Source organism: Alternaria atra, assembly GCF_907166805.1.
Source record: "Alternaria atra isolate CS162 genome assembly, contig: 21, whole genome shotgun sequence".
Taxonomy (NCBI): Eukaryota; Fungi; Ascomycota; class Dothideomycetes; order Pleosporales; family Pleosporaceae; genus Alternaria; species Alternaria atra.
This window is the reverse complement of record NW_025091319.1, coordinates 2,185,313-2,206,637: the sequence shown is the minus strand read 5'-3', so window position 1 is coordinate 2,206,637 and position 21,325 is coordinate 2,185,313. Positions and strand designations below refer to the sequence as shown.

Sequence of the window (21,325 nt, the reverse complement as noted above, 5' to 3'; positions counted from 1 at the left end):
CGATTCCGTTTATGGCGAAGCGAAGGATTCGATATGTTTAATCTGATGTCTGCATACTCCCCGCGCGGAGCGACTGAGGTGCAGCCGGCATGTGGGGCATCTCACAACAGGATAAAGTACGTCCGTCACTTATAAATACAGCCACGTCTGTTGGAAGGTGCTTATGTAGTAAGCGTTAAATCCCGCAGCAGAAACGCACTTGCTTCGTTGCTGAGATATTACTGGGCTTGTCGCAACAGGACCTGCCGTGCACGAAGCTCTGTCTTGTATTCGACTTGTCAGCGGAAGGCACCATGATACCTCAGTTCGAGCTTCGAGCTGCAACATCTTCAGATCTTTCTTCCATAGCGACAGTATGGACAGCGGCATTCTTTGACGATGAGATCATTGGCGAGATCATGCATCCGCACCGCAAAGACTATCCCGATCACGTATATTGGTTCCTGCTGCGCGGTATTCGAGAACGATATTGGGACTGGCGGCATCAATTCCTCGTCGTGACAGACGATGAAAAGGTTGTCGGAGCCGCGGATTGGAGGAGACTCGGGAAAGGTGGTGAGGCCAAGGAGCTGGGGAAAGCAGATCCACGTATGTTCATCGCAAAACTTCTCGAAGCGGATGAGGGCGTGATTTGGCTTACATTTACCTTTCCGCAGGTAATCTCATCGCGCCATTCTTGAAGACATACCATTTCACATCTCTAGCACTGTTTCCCAATCGAGCCGCCGATCCTACGCGCACCTCGTTCCTCGACACTGCCGTCGCAAACTCGGAGAAGTATTGGACTGGGCGTCGCGCTGAATGCTGGGATTTGCATGTCTGTGGTGTACATCCAGACTATCAAGGTAGAGGTGTTGGAAAGCTGCTGGCACAATGGGGTGTTCTAGAAGCACAGAAAGAAGGCGAAGATGTTGTGGCTAGTGTGCTGTGCGGGGAGAAGAATAGAGGCTTCTACAAAAAGGCTGGGATGTGTGTGCAGGTCAACGAAACGAAAGGTAAAGGAGGAGGAATTGCCTTGTTCACCCGATAGCTCGCACGGCTCTCAAAGCGGCGTCGTATATTGGCCAATGAATGTTCAAGAAGTTCGTGGCGTTGGCATCAATGACGCACTACGCTGGCCATACCTATACAACCAAACATCACCATAATCATACTCATCCCAGAATCATCTTGACAAATCTATTTCTTAGTGCTAGTGAGTAGGTCAGATACCCGTCGACAGTATGTAAGACGATTACTGCTGAGATTTTGCTCGTTCTTGTACACACGTTAAGCCAGGGGAAGGATAAAGAAAGCAAATCCAAGCCCATGCAACCTTATCTCAGGCTTTAAGAGATATGGTATGCTATCGCAAATCATATCTGCCAGTGTCAGAAGTGAAGTATCTTCCGCAGCCTCGGCGAACACATGCGTTTCTTTTCGCGGATTACAACCCTTTGCTGTAGAGATGATCTGGTTCAAAAGACTAAGATGCATTTTCACGATGATCTCAAAGGCCCAATAATGCGTCAGGCTATTTGCTATCATCGTATTAGGGAACCAAAGAGCTTTCTCACTTGATAGTAACCAGGTCTCAGGATCGGGTCTCAACCATATCCTTGGACGCGATGCTTGAGAATGCAACGTTAGATACCATTCCTGAAAACTTGCGAGAAGGGCACGAAAGTCGCTCCATAGCCGTGTCACCGTATCGAGGTTGGAGGTATCGCATAGGCGATCTATGTTGTAGTATGTCTCTAATAGCGCTGGGAGCTCGTATGCCTTGTTCAAGAGTAGCTGAATTGGAGCGATTGGTTGACCCTCAAATGGTCTCGTGACTCACTCCTCCCGCGCAAGGAATGTTACCCGCCGATTGAGTATCAAGCTCATTGGCTAGAGAAAGTCCCAAAGTAATTAGAATTTTGACTGTTGTAAAAGGAAACTGGTAGCGATTTGGGAGTAGAGGTCTGAAACCAACAAATATTGTGTGCATTATACCACTGCTATAGACGCCGGGCCCCAGACCTTCTAACATATTTCCTACAGCTTCTACATGCGTTATCCAAGCAGACTTCAACCTTGGAATAACGACCTTAGCATTTTTGCTTTAGTCTAAATGTTGGCAAAGGTCATGCGCTAAATTCATGACGTACATCAGTCACTAGCGGTTGGTCACTTCGTCTGGTCCTGACAAGGGTCGGAAGGACTTCTACCCATGCTCCACAAATCTGGTTGTGTGACAGAGTGTTTACTCCGAGAGTGCTGATGACGGCGGGTGCATAGTGCTGCACGATGGATTGAACGTCTTCGTCGAGCCTGCAATGTAACTTCGTTGCCTCGAAGCTATCCAACCCAACAAGTGGCTCTAGGAGCGGTATTCAGAAACGGAGCGTATCGAGTCAGCTGTCAAAAAGGCCAGGATTATACGTACCAGTGTACGATGCCGGCTTGGCGCATGCGATTTCGCTTTCTTGTGCTGACTTTACCTGAGTCCTGGCTCCAATAGCCGTACCAGATACAAAAAACAAACTCTTGTTTGTATCCACTACAATAAATCTGTCTGAATCTGCACTGATGACATTCCGGCTGCGCGCCGTCGCACTTCGAAATTCTGTCCGCAGACTAACTTCCATATTTGCTTTCTCAACGTAGCTAGCACTTACTGCGAGTTTTTTAGATCTAAAATTCTGACGTACGTTCTTTTGTTTTGTTTTCATCTTGGGAATTGGATGCTGTCGGTAGGTATAGCCAGACTCCATTTACAGTAACCATTCAAAGAATGTTGTTTCGCCAAGTTGCCTGAGCTAAAGCAGCGTCTGGCTAGCTCGTCAGGGATCTAGATCCGCAGTCTCCCGAAATTCTGATATGATTCGTTGACAATGTATGACTTAGCAAACTCGACTTTCCAGGAATGACTAGCTTCATGATAGCCAATAGTGGAAGATGTGAATCGCTACTCAGAACATATCTTGGCGAGTATGCTTCCCTAAAGGGGTTACCCACGCCCACCCGTATTGGGTAGATGATAGTTAACATGGGTAGCAGCTGAGGACTACACTAACATAGCGTAAGCTTGGCCATACGCGTTACGCTACATCTAGCTACTGCCTACGAGACACATCCTCCCAAACATCTGCGATAATGAGATTGAGACAAGAAAATAGCATCTTGTGAACAGGGCTTACGCGCTTTCGCTCTAGTAGAAATTCAAGGCGTCGCACAGTCTGTCTTTGGCCCACAGCTTAGCAATCCCAACCTTCCCCCTCCTACAATATTCGATGGAAGAGAATGTGCGACGTGAGAAAATGCGACCAAAGTGCTGCCGATGAAAGGAGCTGACGAAAATCGTTTGACAGTACACCGTCTGAATAGGTTTGTCTCTTCGTAAATGTTTTAATCCCTGATATTTGATCTCGACTGATGTTTACCAACACTAACCTATTACCAATTGATGGCTATACATTGCAAGCAGCCGATAGTCATTGATCAAGGCCACAACGCAGTATCTATTTTTTTTTGGCATCCTAAAGATCACAGTACAAGTCATGTAGCACGAAAGTTTAGTACAATTAATTCACTGGGTATGGAGACACCAACTTGAAACTCCTCCCACTCACTAAGAAACCAGTTTACCCTAGCCTTGACCATGAGGAGGGAATGAATAATCACGTATCCGCCATACCACACCATCCACCGCCCACTTCGCACTCTAGACTATCTCACATGCCCCAACATCTTCTCCAGTCTCTCCACATACCACTCACCAACCCCCCATCTCGTCTTGAACAACCCAACGATCCGACTGAACGCTTCTAGCTCGCCCTCCATATCAACTCTGTCCTTGTCGCTAAAAAACTCTCCCGTCTCTACTACCGCCAGCCCCGCCCTAATCACACAGCATAATCCTGCAAAAGGCAATCTTTCTACCCCTTCTTCCCCATTGATCTTGCTTGTAGCAACAAGTACCATATCCCAGGCCATGCGTCTCGCATACCTGAGCGCCAAATACACCTTTTCATACTCCGGGTCCGGACTTTCTGTTAGCATAGGTAGAAAGGAGTTGAGGTAGCGTATTCGAGATTCTTGGAGCAATATGTTTGTGCAGAAGGCCAGAGCGATGGCGTCGCAGTGAAGCCAAGTGTGTGGTTCGGGTTTAGATACCAGGGTTTGGATACAGGTTGTTAGGGTTGAGGTGGCTGTGTCGTAGGTCGAGGTGGATTGTGATGGTGGAGGTTGTAGAGAAGGGGATGGAGAGCTGATCGCGAGAGAGGAGATATATGATAGAGCGGGACTGGTGGCTAGAGAGACTGTAGATCGTATATGTAGTTTTCGAGACGAGATCGCTGATGCTGCTCCGAGTGGCGGATGCGGTGGGATTTCAGGAGCTAGGTTGTCGGAGATAGATTGACTGATCGTATGTGTAGACGGGAGTAGTAAAGGAACATGTATAGGCGATGTCAGGGTTATGATACGGTCCAGCATGAGTAGACTGGGCTTCATCCATTCCAGTGTTGAAGTTAGGCTTGAGCTCTTTGTGGCTGAGTGTTCTAGGAGTTGAAGTATGGCAACACTTGTTGACATGGTTTGGAATGCCTGGTTTGACATGCCGTGGCTAGTTTCGTAAATGGTGAGGAGCATGGATAATTGGAGCACTGATGTGTTGAGGTCGGTGCTGTACTGGAAGAGGACAAGTGATTGTTTCAGTGCGCGGTAAAGTTGGCAGTGCGTCGTATGTTCGATGTTTGCACATGGCCGCCGCTGTATCAGCCATATACATAGCAGTAGATACGGACAATCTAGTTTGTCATGTCCTAAGCGTTGGTGAGGAAGGCTGTTCAGCGATCTTTGGAGGAAGTCTCCCGGTAGAATTGGACACCATTGTTGAATAGATGGGCCGAACTCTTCCAGAGCGAGGGTCATGTCCACGTCTGCTAGCTCTAGAATGTCGTACACCATTTCGGCCAGTCTGGCCTTACTCTCTGTCGTAGCGTTAGAGTCAACAACTGCCGTTACCGCATGCAGCAACTCATTCGTCCCCCGCGTCGAGAGATCGAAATGTGTACATCCTTCGTGACATATGACCAATGGCTCCGGCTCCACTTCTTCAGGGCGCGGAGGCTCTTTGAACGGCGTATAATCACACATCTTCCCCTTACTAGCAGCCTGTCAGTCCGCGCGTCTTTAATTCAGGTGTGCAAGTTACCAAGGAACCAGGCCAAACTTACACAGCACACCTCTGACACTGCGGCAGCGTCCTATCACATCCCTGCTTCCTCGCTCGACAATATGCACATACATTCGCCGCCCTAGCCGTTACGGGTATCAAGCCAGCTATTGCACTCATCCTGGGTAACTTCGTCACTGTAGTCCGTTAGCGAACAGCGGCCGACGCCTCAGCAGTGGCCGATGCAGCGATTTATAAGATGTGGTGATCCGGCGCCGTGGTTGTTGCTGACATGCAGGTGAGCAGGGTTTAGCGAAGACCGGCATCTCTACACAATCGACGGCATCTCAAGGCACGGCATCTTGAAGACCGGCATCATGGGTGTGTGAAACCGGTTTTACGACGCTGCCGGTCATGTTGGCATAATTCGATATCTCGTTGTTGGGTATCTAAGTTCCATTTGCCGTCCTCTCCGCTACCCTAGCCGCAAACCATTCCGTCTCTAGGCTCTTCAATAACCTCCTTCTCCCCTTTCTCCTTGCCATCACCACCATCCAAAATCCTCGCCTCGACCCTACCCTCAGGCTCAAGACCCACCGCTTTAACATCGTCATCTTCTTTCTTAGCTAGCTTCTCCGCCTCTTGTTCTAGTCTCTTCTTCTCCTTCTTACTGACCGTCATACTGCCCTTCTCCAACGCTTCTTTAGGCAGCGGCCTAACATACGGCTGGCAGACCCAGTATGGCCTCTTGACGCGAGCTACTGTTGCTAAGGAGGATTCGTAAGGGTCCAGGTTCTCATCGATTGGGGCCGTAGGCTGTGATTCAGTCGGTATATCGTTGGCGTGCTCCTCTTCGTACTTCATGATGCCCTCCTTAACAGCCTTCTCTACAAGACTCAGCACGTTTTCAAACGCATCGATATCACCCGTTCTTGATCTCGCAAGCGCATCCCGCACATTATGATGTTGCGAGACAAGAGGACGGAGAAGGTGAAAAAGATGTGCTTGCATAGCCGTGAGATTGGGATTTGAAGCTTCCTTCTTCTTTTCCGATTTGGACATTGGTTTTCTCTTCTTTTGTGGTGGGCCGTCTTGCTCGTCTCCTGCCCTTTTACCGTTCTCCGCTGCGTTGTTGGTATTTTCTTGTGGTAGTTCTTCGTCAGCGTCTCCAGGCATCCAGAGGGGTTTCCGTTGTGGTGGCTCTTGACCAAGTGCATATTTATGGATGATATCCATGTACCGTCTCATCACAGCGTCCATCCTATATCCACCTTTCCCGTCGCGCCCGCGCCAGTATTCTCGTCCTTCCTGGCCGGGTGGTGGTGGTGCCGCGAAGATCGTGGGGTCGTAGAGATTTCCCTCTGCGCTCATGACGCCATCGGCACCGGTCACTTCTAGACATGTGGCGATGTCTTCATGCTGGAGGATATTGCCATTGGCGAATATGACAGTGTCCTTGGGAAGGTTCTCCCGTAAATATCGAATCATCTTCCAATCTGCCAGTCCTGTGTTGTGGCCCTTTTGTTCTCTACGTCGACCGTGTACCGTGATGATACTTGCGCCCGCATCCAGAAGTGTCTTCGCATACGCTAGCGTCTTCTCTGGTGTCTCGAGTACCCTCATCTTTGCCGTGACTGGGACGTCCAACTCGTCGTGTAACTTGCGTATCATCCTCGATATCAGATCCCAGTCTTCTTGCAAGAACGCACCGTATTTCCCCCTCTTCGCAATGCCTTGTGGACATCCCAGGTTCAAATCCACCGCATCGCAAAAAGGCGCAACGTGTTTTGCCGCCCGCAGGAAGTCTTCGGGATCGTTTGAACAGAACTGCACCGTGAGGGGTCTGTCGAACGCCGGGTTGCCATCTAGGTGCTTATCCGAGTTTGGTAATTGTGAGAGGTGGTAGTCGTCGGTAGGTGAGGGAATGGTCGATTTGAGAGGCTGGAAATGAGCATCGCGGTAATTGCTCTTCTCGCCAAACATCTTCGAATGGAACATCGGTGTATACGCTAGGAGATCCTGCTTCTGAGACTCCGGGAGGAAGGAGCGTGACAGTAATCGCCATGCCTGTAGAAGCAATTCCGTTAGCCATCGTCTCTGTGTGAAGTAGTACTGGGTTGAAGAGACATACGAACTCTGACTGTTCGACCATAGGCGCAAGCACCAGTTTTGGACTGCCGATGCTCTCATAAAACGCGCGCCCGTGGAGTTTTCTTCTCCTGCCATTTTCTTGGGCAGCCCCATTCACACTCCCGTTGCTTTGTATTACCCCCGCCATCTCCCCATTTGTTTGTGAAGTCGTCTCGGTCGTGGTCATCGTGTTTGCGAAATATCGTCTCGACAGTCGGCTCGCTATTCTGGGGGCGACGGCGCCCCCAAAGGCTTGAAAGAGGGAAGGACGTATGGCGAAGGCTGTGTCGAGTGCAGTGAGACCGAACGGAGTGACTCCGATGCTGTGAAGCCGTGTCAAACGTATGAGGTCGGGTGCGATTCGTGACTCGCGCTGTGAATTTGTCGTGTAATCGCAGTGGGAAAAAACGCCATCCACACTCCACCAAGCAGCAAAATTCAGCCAATCGGAGTGTAGCATATCTCCGTATCACACCATCGAGTGTTCGTCAAAACATCAGTCGTGGTACAGGAGAAGTTTTCTTATTTGATCAAAGACTCCCATCTTCTTTCCTCGAGGGGGTTTCCCTACTTGTTGTTTTATTCGGACTTGAGGTTTGAGCTTGGAGTCAGCTTGCTCGCCAATACGTCCTACATAGCCCCATCTACAGGCACCCAACTTGTTCGAAATCACCGACGACCTATCCAAAATTGCCCAACGTCTTAAGCTTTGAACACTACAGGCATTGCTTACCAGTGGCATGGTACCTAGGTACATGGCCACAAGCACCATTGGCTTACCTCGAACACTTATCGTTAGCTTCGACCATACCATCCCCGACATCACGCCATCAGGGTACCACAGCACGACACCTGAGTCAAGCTCACTACCGATATATCAAACAGTCTACACATCCCCAAACGCTCTCATGAACACACAATCAGAATATACCAATATAGATTCATCGCAATATACAGCTACATCACCTACCCGTAACAAAAAACGCCAGTTGGTCCCGAGCAAAAAGCCTCCATCCATCTCACATCCTCATTGACTATCATTAGTCTGGATATCTCATTGGCCGTAATAACGTCTCCACAGAGGGAGAGAAAGAGAGGGAACTGCTCTCTATGGTGTAGGAGGCGAAGGAAAACGCTGAATCGCAAGAGAAAGACACAAACACCACCCCCGTCGTGGGAAGGACTCCATGGTTGAAAAGCAAGAGACGCCGATATTATGCAGTTTGGGTTATGCCAGATAATGCTTCATGGAAGAAGCTAAAGGAAAAGGTGGAGTGGACCAGTGCACGAAGGCGATGCTGGCCAATCTCCGGATATCATCAAAAGAAGGTACACCAGGATCAGAAGACTGTGCATCCGTCCAGGAGTCATGAAGATATGTAGGCGATACGAAAGACGCCGATGTTGTTTAGAAGGTACTCCAGTTCCACGTGCCCTGGAAGCTTTGCGCAATGCTACCCACGCGGGTATTCTCAGGGCGCTTCGCGGTAACAGGAGCCTCGATGGCTTTCGCCGCTGGACTGGGTGCATTGCTGCTGTCTGAGCTCTGGCTGTTGGTGCGGCTGGAGCGGAGGTGCTCCCACTCGCGGAACGAGCTGTGGCAACGATCGCAGGCACGGTGCCAATGACCTTCTGGATGGAACCGCGCGAGCTCATCGAGACGGACATTGTTGCGCGAGTGTTGCCAGCAAAAGATGCCGCCGCACTTGCGGCAATGGTGGCGACGCTGGAAGAAGCCGAAGGGCTCCTGGCAGGACGATGCGGAGCAAACCGAAGTGGAACCGTCAGCCTAGGAATTGGTTAGCACACTTGGTCTGGACTGGGACTTTGCATGTGGACAAGTGTCGCTAGCACGAACTTCAGCCCTGCATGGGGAAAAGAGTCTAGCGTGGGGGACTGTCTGGACAGAGAAAGCGGTGCCGGCCTTGACGATGGAAATTGTCCGAAGACGAATCCGACATGCACAACATGATGGTCAGTGGCCGTCAATGGACCGCCAATGTTGCCCCTCGGCAGAGGCTGGCAGTGTCTTGTTGAGCTGTGGCACACCAAGCGCTCGGCATGTCGGCTCTGCAGACAGCGGGAGGCCAGACCATGCACGCTAACAGGACCCACTCGGACCATGTACGTAAGATCTGACCCTCGAGCCCCAACTGAGCACGCGACAGGGAAGGCCGTGCGGGCTAGCAGCGGCATAGCGAACAAGTAGGAAAAGCGCGAATACATACCTGCCAGTGGTTGCGTGTGATTGGCCCAGCTACGGGCGACAGTGGTTCGACGTTGTAGAGGCTCTGCATGTCTTCATTGCCAATCTGCGAGACGGGAGTCGCGTTGCCCTCGTTGGCGACCCACCCATGTGCTCCAGCTGACCATGCCTGGTTGGGAGAGCTGACGCCAGAGTCGACCTTGGGCGGCGACCTGCTGCTGGGCTTTTCAGTCTTGCGCAGCGCTGCGGGTATGCCGATGGCGGTTCTGGGCTGATAGATGCCCTGATGGCGGGCGAGGGGCAGATGTGTGGTGTGCGGGGACGTGGGCGAAACATTGGCGGGGGTGTTGACGCCAGAGTTCGTGGGCGAGTACTGCGAGTGCGTCGACTTGCGGTATGCGTGGTGCTGGTAGGGAGCATGTGCGTGGGTGTTGTGCGGAATCGCAGTCGCGTTGGAGAAGGTTGTGGCCATGTTGAGTGGCCGTAACTAAAGGTAGAGGGTGTAGTCGGGGCAAGTCGAGGAGAAAGCGTATAATACGTTTTCCGAGTCGATATGGGCAGGCGGTGAAAGTGCGCTGTTGGTATTGGTGCGTTGGTGCGTGGTGCGATAGTCGAGGAATGGATGTGTGGAATACAGCGTTGGCGGACCGGGACGCTATCAGTGGTTATGCAGCCGTGCAACAGGAGTAGTCGTCGCTGACAGGCCAACAGGACGCGTGCGGCTCCTTGTAGGTTGTGTTGGTTTGGTGGTTGGACGTCAATTGGTAGCTGACGTGCAGGCGATAAGAGAACAGTCGGGGCGGTGATACAACAGACGCTGGGGCCACAAAGTCGACCGTGATTCAGCAGGACATAGTCGTATTGATAGTCGGGTAAAGGTGGAAGGTGGAAGGTGATGTGTACAAGCAGATATGTGAGGCGAGATAAGAAACAGCGGTGTCGCGTGAGTGCGGAGGAGACCTGGGGTGAGGCTCTGGGGACAGGATGAATTAACTTGTAGCCAGCCAGCGCTGCTGCTAATAATCACCTACAGCGAACTGACGGATGGGCGGCGATGGCCCGATGGGGGATGCCTGCACCTCTTGGCAACCGAGCGACGACCAGGGTTATCATCGGGCTACGACCGGCCACGTTGGACATTGCATTTTGTAATGGCCAGCACCCGCCCTCCTCCGACTTGACTTTTCTCCCCCTACAACACTCCAAAAAAGACAGTACTCGCAATGCGCAAACAACCAAGCACATGGTACGCGAACGCCTCCATTTCCCGCTCCCCAAAAGGAATGCTCCTTCGTTTGTTGTGCGAGTTAACCTCTCTCTCGGCGGCCAGCCGTTGGGATCCACTCTGTCCCGTTTGGGCGTGTCTTATCTCTAGCCAATCACATGCCAACCGAATGAAAAGCAACGCCTCAACTTTCTCCGAGGACGGAACTGCTGCGTCAAGCGTGAACTCTGCCGTCGGGATATGATGTAGTTTCAACCTCGTATCTTGATTGCAACACTCTGGTCGATGCTTTGACAGGCCATGATAGACGTTGATAGGCACGACTGCATCATCATCACATCAAAACCACAGGAAAGTATGCCGCCAGAGGCGCCGCCAGAGGCGCTGTCCTCCCGCTCAAGTGCGGCCAGCCTGCAACAACTGGCGGGGCATATTGCCACACTATTCAATGCACCTCATCCACTTTGGAAGCCACATCAAACTCCTGTAGCAACGACGCGCGCGCGCAATTATCCAATACATTATGCTCCACTCAATCTCACCTTGAGGCTATTCGGCCAGACCTCACCATCGTGCAAAAGGTGGGGCTCGTAATGAAATCGTACCCGCTTATGGGTAGGGTAGGGTAGGCGTCGCATCGCTCGCTTCACTAACATTGCGCCGTCGGCCACTGGTCCACAACCTCACGATACCGCCAGAACTTCGGATTATGTTGTTCGAGTTTGAGCCAGAGTTCCACGGTACTCACCTTCCAGGGCTGCGCAATGGCCCACCAGCGTCAAGAGCTAACATGACTGCCACTGTGATCTGCCCGTGGATTTTACCGTGTAGATCAATGCAAGACATCGCAACATTAGCCCACAACATCCACAGCATCCATCCTTAACATCAAAGCCAGACGCTCTCACAGCTCCGGCGAATCTGCTCTTCCGTCTTCCGACGTTCACGGGCAGCGCATACCTTGGCAGTCGCCTCGCCGAGACACGTTCATGGAAGTTTGTTTTTTGGACCGAGGCTCGAGCCGCCACGCCAGCGCTGCCCTAGCCAAACGTCAACAATGACACGGCTTGCGACGCGGGGAAGCGTTGCTTCAACTCTCGACTGTGGATACAAAACAAGACGACGCCTGCGTCTTTAGCTGCTTCTTTAGTATGTCTGACCGCTCCACCTAAAAGACCCTTTGAGAAAGACCCTTTGAGGGTCCACGCGCGACATCAAGGCTATCCCTGAATACTCAAATCTACGTGGCAAAATGTCTTCAACTCTGTCAACAGCGCCCGTTGCGCCGAGAGCTACTCCGCTGCCTCCGCTCCCATCTGAGGATCCGCTCACGTCCCAACAATGGAAGACGCTTCTTGCTATCACGGATGCCGTCATCCCAGCAATCAAGCCCATATCCACGGCGAAGACACAAACTGAAATCGCTGCAAGCGACACCGATTACTCGAGCGCTGTTAGCAAGCTGACGGCTTTAACGCCGGAGAATGACCCTGATGCGGAGACAGCGGTGAAGGACTATCTGGATGACTATGCGAGTCAGGATCCAGCGTTTCGAGCCGAGTTACAGCGCGTCTTCGCCATGTACATGCCGCAAAATCAAAGAAGGGAGCTGTGTATGGTGCTGAATGTCCTCAATACCAGGGCGGGCTCGCTAGCCCTGACTGGCTATCTCACACCGATTAGCGAACAGCCGGCTCATATAAGGGAGTCAATCATCCAAGGCTGGGCTACCGCGCGGTTAGGAGCGCTTCGCCAACTGCGCCGCTCGTTGGTCATCATCACCAAGCAGGCCTGGATAAAGACGTCGCCTTCGCTGAGACGCGTCATAGGCGCCCCACGCGTGCCCGTGGGCATGAGGCCGGGGAAAGGATTTGACTATGAATTCATACAGATACCTCCAGGCGACAAGCCCGAGGTTATCGAGACGGATGTAGTGGTCGTGGGTAGCGGCTGTGGAGGCGGTGTGACGGCAAAGAACCTCGCAGAAGCCGGACATCGTGTGTTGATCGTAGAGAAGGCATATCACTGGACTCCAGATCACTTCCCCATGGCCGAAGTGGATGGGTGGCACCATCTCTTCATGAGCGGATCATTCTTGACATCTGATGATAGTTCTGTCAGTGTTGTAGCAGGGCAGGCCATGGGCGGTGGGGGGACCGTCAATTGGTCTGCTTCTCTCCAAACGCAAGGCTATGTCCGTCGCGAATGGGCAGCACGAGGCCTGCCGTTCTTCACATCAGCAGAGTTCCAAGACTCGTTAGATCGTGTCTGTGATCGAATGGGTGTATCAGACAAGCACATCAAGCAGAACCGCAACAACGAGATACTGCTAGAAGGTGCTAGGAAGCTCGGCTGGAATGCTAAACCCGTGCCACAAAATACTGGCGGACAGCAGCATTACTGCGGTTATTGCAACTTTGGTTGCGGTTCCTGCGAGAAGCAAGGTCCTGTAGTATCCTTCCTACCTGACGCAGCACGCGCAGGAGCAAAGTTCATCGAAGGCTTTCACGCAGAGAAAGTCGTCTTCTCCAACAAGAATGGCCAACGGATAGCAACCGGTGTAGTCGGCACATGGACATCCCGCGACGCTCATGGCGGCGTCTCCGGCGCCCCTCTGACAACTCGCCGTGTCCTCATCAAAGCAAAGCGCGTCATTGTATCAGCAGGCACCATGCAATCCCCACTCCTCCTCATGCGCTCCGGACTCAAGAACCCGCAGATAGGTCGCAACCTGTACCTCCACCCCGTCACCTTCCTCGGCGCCTACCACAAAGAAGAGATCAAACCCTGGGAAGGCGGTATCCTTACCTCAGTGGTGGGTGAATTTGAAAACTTAGACGGCAAGGGACACGGCGTGAAACTCGAGGCTACAAACATGGTCCCTTCGGCTTGTCTTATGTGGGTAGACTGGAAAAGCGCTATGCAATACAAGATCGACGCTGCCAAATTGAAGCATATGGTTGGGTACATTTCCATCGCGAGAGACCGCGACACAGGGAGAGTGTATCCAGATCCTGTCGATGGACGCGTCCGTTTCTCATACCAAACTTCCAACTTCGACAAACAACACGTCTTAGAAGGTGTTATTGCTCTTGCGAAGATCCAGTACGTTGAAGGCGCCGAGGAAATCTTCACCGTCATACCTAATATGCGACCTTTTGTTCGCGACCCTTCTATACCTTCTGGTGACGGTATCAATGATCCGGAATTCCAGACCTGGATTCAGGATATCAGGAATAAAGGTCTGCCGTCTCCTGAGAGTGTATATGTCTCCGCTCACCAAATGGGTACTTGCCGGATGAGTGCGAAAGAGAAAGATGGTGTTGTTGATCCGCGCGGCGCTGTTTGGGGCACGGAGGGTCTGTATGTGGCAGACGCGAGCGTGTTTCCCAGTGCTAGTGGAGTCAATCCTATGGTAACCAACATGGCCATTAGTGATTGGATCAGTCGGGGGATTAGGGATGGAATGGAAGACAGGGCGAGGTTGTAGATGGGATGTAATTATAGGTGTAATACTGATAGAGTAGCCTGAAGGTCCTCGCATGTAAGTATCGTCTTGAAAGTCTTGTAATAGTATGGCCTCAAGGCCCTCGCATAGAATTCTGTCTTCGCGCAATTTCCTGGTTTTCCCCATTCCTTGTTCTTGTTATCTGGAGTGGACTTTTTCAAGATTGTGGAGGAAGTTATAGGTAAGGTGCCGCAAACGGAATGCTAGAACGGAAGTAATACATGGTGAAATAGGCAACGAGTACAAAGGCCACCTACGACTTGATCGAAAAATTCAGCATGTGAACGTTGACTAAGTTTCCCACTCACAAATATATCTACCTGGTAATGCCGAAAGTGGATGTGCAGCATCCTATGGCGACCTTTGTGAAGTCCTTCCATGATTGGTTGTCCAAACTGAAACCTGAGAAGACGCTCAATCAGACATTCCCTGACATCGAGGTATCTACAGTAAGAGATGTCTTGGAGGAGGCCTGGAGAAAGCGTTGAGGAAGAGACTTGGTAGCGAGAGGTATGGGAATTGTCAGTGTAGGATCGAAACCATTTTACGCTATCAGCTCCCCTTCTTCCTTTCTTCCCTCTTCTTCTCGAGTTAACGAGCTCAACTGCTGACTTCTTGTGTTGATTGTCGACGTCATCACATATGGAACTCCCCTTATTACTTCCCTCCGTCCCTCACTATGCAATGCCGGCTACTATGGGTGCGGACCATGGATGATTCGAGGCTTCATGTTGCGGGTGGTTTTGCCTCTATGCTGCATCGTTTGGAAATACAGTCACTTGTGCGGCTGTGTTTGGCCTCTGCTACCATCTCCGTGTCGGATTTGATTGCGCGCGCTCCGTCGAGTAGTAACTCGAGCGATGTCAGTACATGGTTTTGCGTAAGAGGGAAATGCGCACCTCGATGAATAGCCAAGCACCATGCTGCATGGATTGTTGCGAAAATGATCATGGCGAGAAGTTGAAGCAGAGCGAGGACATCTGATTTGGTCCACATGGCTGGAGTGTTGGTTGCTTTTGCTGTGTGGCGTGCTTAGGGGCTAAGGGGCGGAGATGATAGGCTCTGAATCTTTGATGTATGCTCTGCAGCATCGCATTGCATCACAGGCTTCTATTGTCCTATCTATAAGCATGACAGTCTGTATTCAACTCATCAAGGCTATGTGCAGGGAGATCGCGAGTCTTGGAAGATCTGATCTTGTACGTCTCAATGCGGGTACGGAACGACCAGCTTCATCATCACTCGATGGTACTAGTCTCTATCGTGTTGCGGAACTGGAGAGGGCTGTTAGCGAGATGGCGCTAAGAGAGTACACGAAAAAACGCTAGTATCTTTCGAGGTGCGGAAGCATGGCTCGAGCGGTAAGGGTGGGGAAGTCTAATCCACTTCGGGGTGCGGAAACTATGTTGGCGATGCGTCCTTCAGCCTTGTCACTTGATATCTACTGGTCACCAAAATACGCTCAGCCTTCATCACTTGTTCTTAAACACCCAAACCTCTCATTGTTGGAACATCATGTCAAATTCCCGCGCTTCACAAGCTTCCCAAAACCTTTTACCAACTGACTTCATCCTCAGCCGCGGGATACATCACTGGGATTTCGCGAATCTTCCCTTGGTTCTGCCTTGCTTCTCTTGCGAACGAGGCCTGGAGATCTCCTTGGCAGCTACAAATCAGCCTTGTGTGCCGACGCCATGGATCACCAACAGGCTGTCGCACAGCCCGAACAGCAAGAGGAAGAAGCGACTGAATGGGCTTATCAACGATCAAACACAATACCCATCGCGTCCGCCCAAACAGATATACCACAGACTATGTCGCTACTAGACGGTCGCGACACTCTAGGTAGCTTTCCAATGGGTGCCGACCTGCACCACACTTCCCATTCAACTTCGTTGGCGACCTTGCAGCCTTATCAACAATCAGCAGGATTTGCTGGAGATAGCCATGTACAGGAATCAGACCTGCCCGAAGCAGTACAACGCGAGCTGGCTGAGGCGGACTTCCGGCATACCGCAACACGATGGGAAATTTTGGAGAAGGCAAATGCACTTTCTGCAATGCCTCATCCACAAGCAATAACTGCATCTCACTCGGATTTTGCAACGAATGAGATAGTCACTGGTTATAGTGGGTTCTATGGTCGTATTAGTCTGCCCGTGGACTCACGGCAGGTCCCCAATCACTATCCTACCCTGAACAATAGCAGCAGCGTGTATGGATTAGGCCCAAACGTATGGCATAGTCAGCACATCCCACAGACTGCTATCTACCCGCACATCTTAGAGGATCGGGCTCAGTGTCACCGCCACCCAAACATCACCTTTCCCAATGCTCAAAACTATGACCTTAGTCTTCCTTATCACGCGACATATGGCCAGCAACCTGCTATCGGTTTGATGCCACTCACAACATCGCATCATAATACGATGATCCCTGTTCTGAGTACAAACGACCAGGAAACCTATGGATCTTTCCTCGATGCACCTACTGAACCTGGTCATACGCAACAACTTCTCCCAGCGCAAGGTGTTAGATCAGTCCCTGTCAATTCAAGCGAGTTGCCAATGTACACGGTCATCAATCCCGTCTACGATACGACAGCTCCCTCTGCAGGTCCATCATGGAACAGAGATACCAATATACCTGCTGACCGTTCCTTGAGCACGATAATGTCAAAGTTTCCATCATTTCCGGCGGTCGATCAGTCAGCCACGACATATTGCGATGCACCAAGCACTACAATCTCGCCAATTCCTTCTCAAACAATGATAGTCCCCGCGAAGAATTGTGAAAGACAAGTTACGCTCATCAAAAGAAAATCATGCGTTTCGGACAGCGCTAGCGATAGCCGGACAGGGCCTAGCTACGCACTCGACAACATTTACTTCCATACGAACCCAGAGGCTGATCGGCAACGCAAGAAAGCTCAACCAAAGCGTCGTAAGGTTATAAAGAAGGCATCTTGGTCTTGCTTCGGATGTCGCCTCAGCAAACGAAGGGTGTGTAACCTCTTTCTCAGCATAAGGTTGAACGTGTCGCTAACCCAATGTACAGTGCGAATTTTCGATCAACGGTCTCTGCCTCCGATGTAAGGATATCTTGAACGAGTATTCGTATCGCACAGCGATCCCGAAGTTTACATGTGACGTCCGGACGAAGTTTTCCGATATGTCGATCTTTACCGATATACCCCCAACGATGTTGTCTAACATGGAAAATATCACAAATATACTAAAAAGCCTTCCTCGCCCGCTAAAGATTGACTGGGACGATGGCTTTTCTGCTCAAACGCTTGGAGGCCCTGCAAAGTCACATCTAGAGGCCGTCACGATGACTGTCTTCAGAATTCTTAAGCGTCTTCGCGATTTCCTAGACGTCATGGAGCCGCTACATATCAGACGGATTTTTGTGTATTATATGGAGGAATATACAATAATGTTCTGGAGTTATTTCTTCAGCATCGTTAGGTGGAAAAGCGCAATCCTCTTCCTATGGCCAGATCTGGAAGACGTGCTAGACCTCCATGAGAAATTTGTTCGTTCTTACCACCGAGTGATTCTCGCTGCGCTCGATCGGATGCTTCCCAATGGAAACCATTTTCATGCAGCCCTATGGCTAAATGTTTTGTACGAAGGGAACTTTGCCATGGAAAACACCCCCAGGATAGACATTCCTGCGAAAGATCACCTCCAATCCTGTCTCACGCACCATCTTTTGCATGTATATCGCAGAATATCCATGACGGATCTGACTTTTAAGAAGTTGCCGCAGCTCGGATTGCAGTACTGGATGATACTAAACATGTTTCACCACACATTCATAATGTTGCCGCAACGTTATCGATTTGGTCCCTTGAAATTTGCTGGGCGCATGCTATTGCGAGCACACAAAAGTCCATTGGTTTCAGAGAGACGTTGTTCACTGGGATCCGAAGATGCGCCTTCCAGGAAATCCCCCAATGAATTGGAAAACCCTTGCTGTGCGGCGAACACGTACCTTCCCGCACGGTTTCGGACTGTCTTTGGACTGGACACAGGAACAAAGAACGTTTTTATGAGTTCAATGTTGATGGGCTTAGTCGAAGAGGCAATTAAGTTCTATCTCATGGAGCTCGATGCATCGTTTCGAGAGGACATGTTGGAGCTGTCTCCCCGGACCTTGTCTATAGCGCTGAAGGCGGTTCTCGACGAATGTGTCATCAGTAATCATACAAGGGCTCACACAATCAGGATGCTGATCTTGAGCCTTCGATATTTCATCGAAAACTGCATAGAACTCGTGAGCATGGAAGAGTTTCAACCTTTGAGGAGCACAGGCAAAAGGTCTACGGATTTCAGGATGAGTGATCATATTATGGAACCTGTTATACTCCAGTTGCTGGCTGGCGAATTGCATGAATCTGAAGATCATCTGAAGCCTATATTGGCCGCGATGAGTCTGGACGAACCATGACAATAGGGCTCGAGGAAGTTCAAACATGTACAGGGGGATGTGAGGACTGTACCCTGTTCCTACTCTATAGAAAGGCATGAATATCAAGCATGGCTTCTTCACATCACTCTTTCGTATTAAATTGGTTGCCTTCTCGACCTGTCCATTGCCCGCGATTTGTTCAGTCAAATAGGTACAAGATCGTGTGTTCGCCCGTGGCGACCTCGGTCTCGAGTCACAGTTGTTTTTCTTACACCAGTCTAGCGATAAGAGACATACCGCCCGATCTTTTACCGAAGTCGCGATAGGCATACCGGTTCTTCCTTCTTCAGCGCCACTGATGTGGGCACTACCTGGCTTCACCTAGGCTTCCTGATCCTGTGTGGCTCAGACTTTTTGATTGAGCGTAGAACGAGGCGTCCTTTAACATGTGCAATAGGCAGATCCTGCCACTTAGTTGTTATACCTCTTAGCTTGGGCTCGAGTCATGTGGGAAGGAGAGGCGGAGGCATGGAATGATATCAGTTGTTGTGGATGTAGGGAAGGAAAGACGAGGGAACCAACCAGAAACACTTCAACTAGTAGGCCTCAAAACCTACATCTACTCGTTTCAAGATGTAAGAATCGAACTTTCATCTCATGCCTCTACCTGTATACCCACCGATGAGATCTCATTAGCTGGATCCAGGTATCACACAAGAAACGCAACCACGCGAGTACCTTTAGATGATCTTATTGTCCTGTACTTTTCGCGCATACCCAGGATACGGTACAACACCGCTAAACATCCGGATACAATCCCCCAGATTCCTACCCTGTCCATCAAGTCCAAAATGCTCCTTGATGATATTTTTCAGGAAACAGATAACCGCATGCGCACCCTCCGCTGGAGCATTTCCACTCAGTCCGCGGGCTTTGATATTCTTCTTTCCTCCTTGCGTCTTGGCCAACTCAACGACAATAGGCAGGTCTGTCATGTCAAAGATGGCGGAATCGTCGAGATCGAATTCTGTGGCTGGGCCCGTGAGGTGTAACCATGTTGTTGGCCAGTGAATGTCGTGTTCACGGCGGAAGTCTGCGCGGCCGAAGAAGAAGAGGGGTGTATTTTTCACATCCGAGGAGAGGAGAGGAGGGGAGCCGGAGAGGTTTATGCTGAACTTCACGGCGGAGGAAGAAGGGGTGGGGAGGCCGAGAGAGTTTGCGACTGTGCCGCCAAGACCGTGGCCGATGATACCGTAGGTAGCTGTGTTCAGCCCGGATGTGAAGCGTGGAGTTGTGAACTGGTGTTGGAGAAGAGCGGCGGTGCTGATTTGAGAGAGTGTGAACCGGATGTCAGAGATGCGCGTGTCTACTGCTTTCTGCACGGTGGAATTCCACGTTGTGATGGGCGACAGGTTGGACAGAGGGACAGTGCCACTATTATACACAGTCTGCAGATCGCGGGTGCGAGAAGAAGAGAACTGTACGATCGAGGCGTCGCCTGGATGGTCAATGACGACGACGGCAGCTCTGTTCGCGGTGAGGAAACGCGCCATGGTCGAGTAAAGCAGTCTACTCGTGTCGACATGCGGTTCCAAGACCACTACTGGAAACTTGCTCGCATCGATATCGCTGGAACTGCCACGACGACATTGTAGATCATTTGTTCGAAAACGCCTGCATCCCGCTGTCCTCCTTCGATGAACTGCTCGTTCGCAATCGCCGCAGTTTGCGGGGGCATGTAGCTGTTCTGACATTCGTTCGAGCATGACTTCTTGGAGACAGGCATGAACAAGCTGACCATGAGTCGGCGATCCTCATCTGGTTTGTATGGATCTTTCGCCGCAGTATTGGTTAGAGGGAAATGACTGACAGCGACCATATACTTGTGATTCTCATCGGCACCCGGGATGCGAATGGCGTGGACATTGCCGTAGAGTGCTGAGAGCAAGATAACGAGCGTGAGGCCGATGAACGGAAGCATGATGAAGGGTCGACTGAGTGAGTGGAGGATGTTGAGGAGTCGAGTCGCGAGGGTGGGTTTTGTGGTTGTGAGTTCGGCCATGGAAGCGAGTGTAGTGCGAGACTGCTATATGATGAAGCAGTAGAAATGCGACAGGTTGCCGTGGTGACGTGGATGAGAGAGAAATAGACAGGGGAAAAGTGAGAGACCCGATGCAGACGTTGGTGACCGAATGTAGCAGAATCGCCGAGTGAACGGTTTTTGACAGCGGGTAGATTTGTTGATGCGCGCCGTTTGTCTCGTTGTGCCCACATGCTGTGAATTTGATAGAATATCTATGCGGATGGCATGTGGTCGTACTGGTAGGATGTGTCTTCCTCATGACAAGCGGCCATGTAATACCCGTACGGCACTCTAGTCGACTTTTGTGTGCGACGCATTGCCATAGGCTGAATCCAAACCAGGAAGCTTCTATGAATTGAACGTCTTGATCCAGATGCGTTCTGATGGTCGTGCCTACTTTACCATCGTAATTCCATCCCTACTTTTCTGCTAGAAAACGGAGTGATATCGTAAGAGGACTGGGTAGAGACACTGAGAACGAGAACATCAGAACCGATGAAGGTGGATAGAATGTAACTTCAATACTAGTCTAATACAGAACATCGCTACGCCATCTATCTCTTGCGCCTCCACCCCCTCTCATCTATAAGCGAAAAAAACATGTCTTATGGGAA

The 21,325-nt window shown here is 50.8% G+C and overlaps 7 protein-coding genes across 7 annotated transcripts; 3 read left to right on the top strand and 4 right to left on the bottom strand.

Moving 5' to 3' along the window:
* Nucleotides 1-293: 293 nt before the first annotated feature.
* Nucleotides 294-1,030, top strand: ALTATR162_LOCUS1153 (uncharacterized protein; the record flags this gene model as incomplete). Its single annotated transcript, XM_043308748.1, has 2 exons — nucleotides 294-588; nucleotides 657-1,030. 2 exons carry the CDS (start codon nucleotides 294-296, stop codon nucleotides 1,028-1,030), a joined length of 669 nt encoding a protein of 222 aa, XP_043164683.1.
* A 4,593-nt stretch (nucleotides 1,031-5,623) lies between these two features.
* On the bottom strand, nucleotides 5,624-7,126 carry ALTATR162_LOCUS1152 (uncharacterized protein; the record flags this gene model as incomplete). The annotated part of the gene is made up of 1 exon (XM_043308747.1): nucleotides 5,624-7,126. One exon carries the CDS (start codon nucleotides 7,124-7,126, stop codon nucleotides 5,624-5,626), a length of 1,503 nt encoding a protein of 500 aa, XP_043164682.1.
* A 1,555-nt stretch (nucleotides 7,127-8,681) lies between these two features.
* ALTATR162_LOCUS1151 (uncharacterized protein) lies at nucleotides 8,682-9,951 on the bottom strand (the record flags this gene model as incomplete). Its single annotated transcript, XM_043308746.1, has 2 exons — nucleotides 8,682-9,062; nucleotides 9,502-9,951. 2 exons carry the CDS (start codon nucleotides 9,949-9,951, stop codon nucleotides 8,682-8,684), a joined length of 831 nt encoding a protein of 276 aa, XP_043164681.1.
* A 2,005-nt stretch (nucleotides 9,952-11,956) lies between these two features.
* Nucleotides 11,957-14,194, top strand: ALTATR162_LOCUS1150 (uncharacterized protein; the record flags this gene model as incomplete). Its single annotated transcript, XM_043308745.1, has 1 exon — nucleotides 11,957-14,194. One exon carries the CDS (start codon nucleotides 11,957-11,959, stop codon nucleotides 14,192-14,194), a length of 2,238 nt encoding a protein of 745 aa, XP_043164680.1.
* A 1,712-nt stretch (nucleotides 14,195-15,906) lies between these two features.
* Nucleotides 15,907-17,424, top strand: ALTATR162_LOCUS1149 (uncharacterized protein; the record flags this gene model as incomplete). The annotated part of the gene is made up of 3 exons (XM_043308744.1): nucleotides 15,907-17,214; nucleotides 17,270-17,303; nucleotides 17,375-17,424. The coding sequence occupies 3 exons, from the start codon at nucleotides 15,907-15,909 to the stop codon at nucleotides 17,422-17,424; spliced, it is 1,392 nt and encodes a 463-aa protein (XP_043164679.1).
* Nucleotides 17,425-19,368: 1,944 nt separating this feature from the next.
* ALTATR162_LOCUS1148 (uncharacterized protein) lies at nucleotides 19,369-20,181 on the bottom strand (the record flags this gene model as incomplete). The annotated part of the gene is made up of 1 exon (XM_043308743.1): nucleotides 19,369-20,181. One exon carries the CDS (start codon nucleotides 20,179-20,181, stop codon nucleotides 19,369-19,371), a length of 813 nt encoding a protein of 270 aa, XP_043164678.1.
* Nucleotides 20,182-20,228: 47 nt separating this feature from the next.
* ALTATR162_LOCUS1147 (uncharacterized protein) lies at nucleotides 20,229-20,690 on the bottom strand (the record flags this gene model as incomplete). Its single annotated transcript, XM_043308742.1, has 1 exon — nucleotides 20,229-20,690. The coding sequence occupies one exon, from the start codon at nucleotides 20,688-20,690 to the stop codon at nucleotides 20,229-20,231; it is 462 nt and encodes a 153-aa protein (XP_043164677.1).
* Nucleotides 20,691-21,325: the final 635 nt, after the last annotated feature.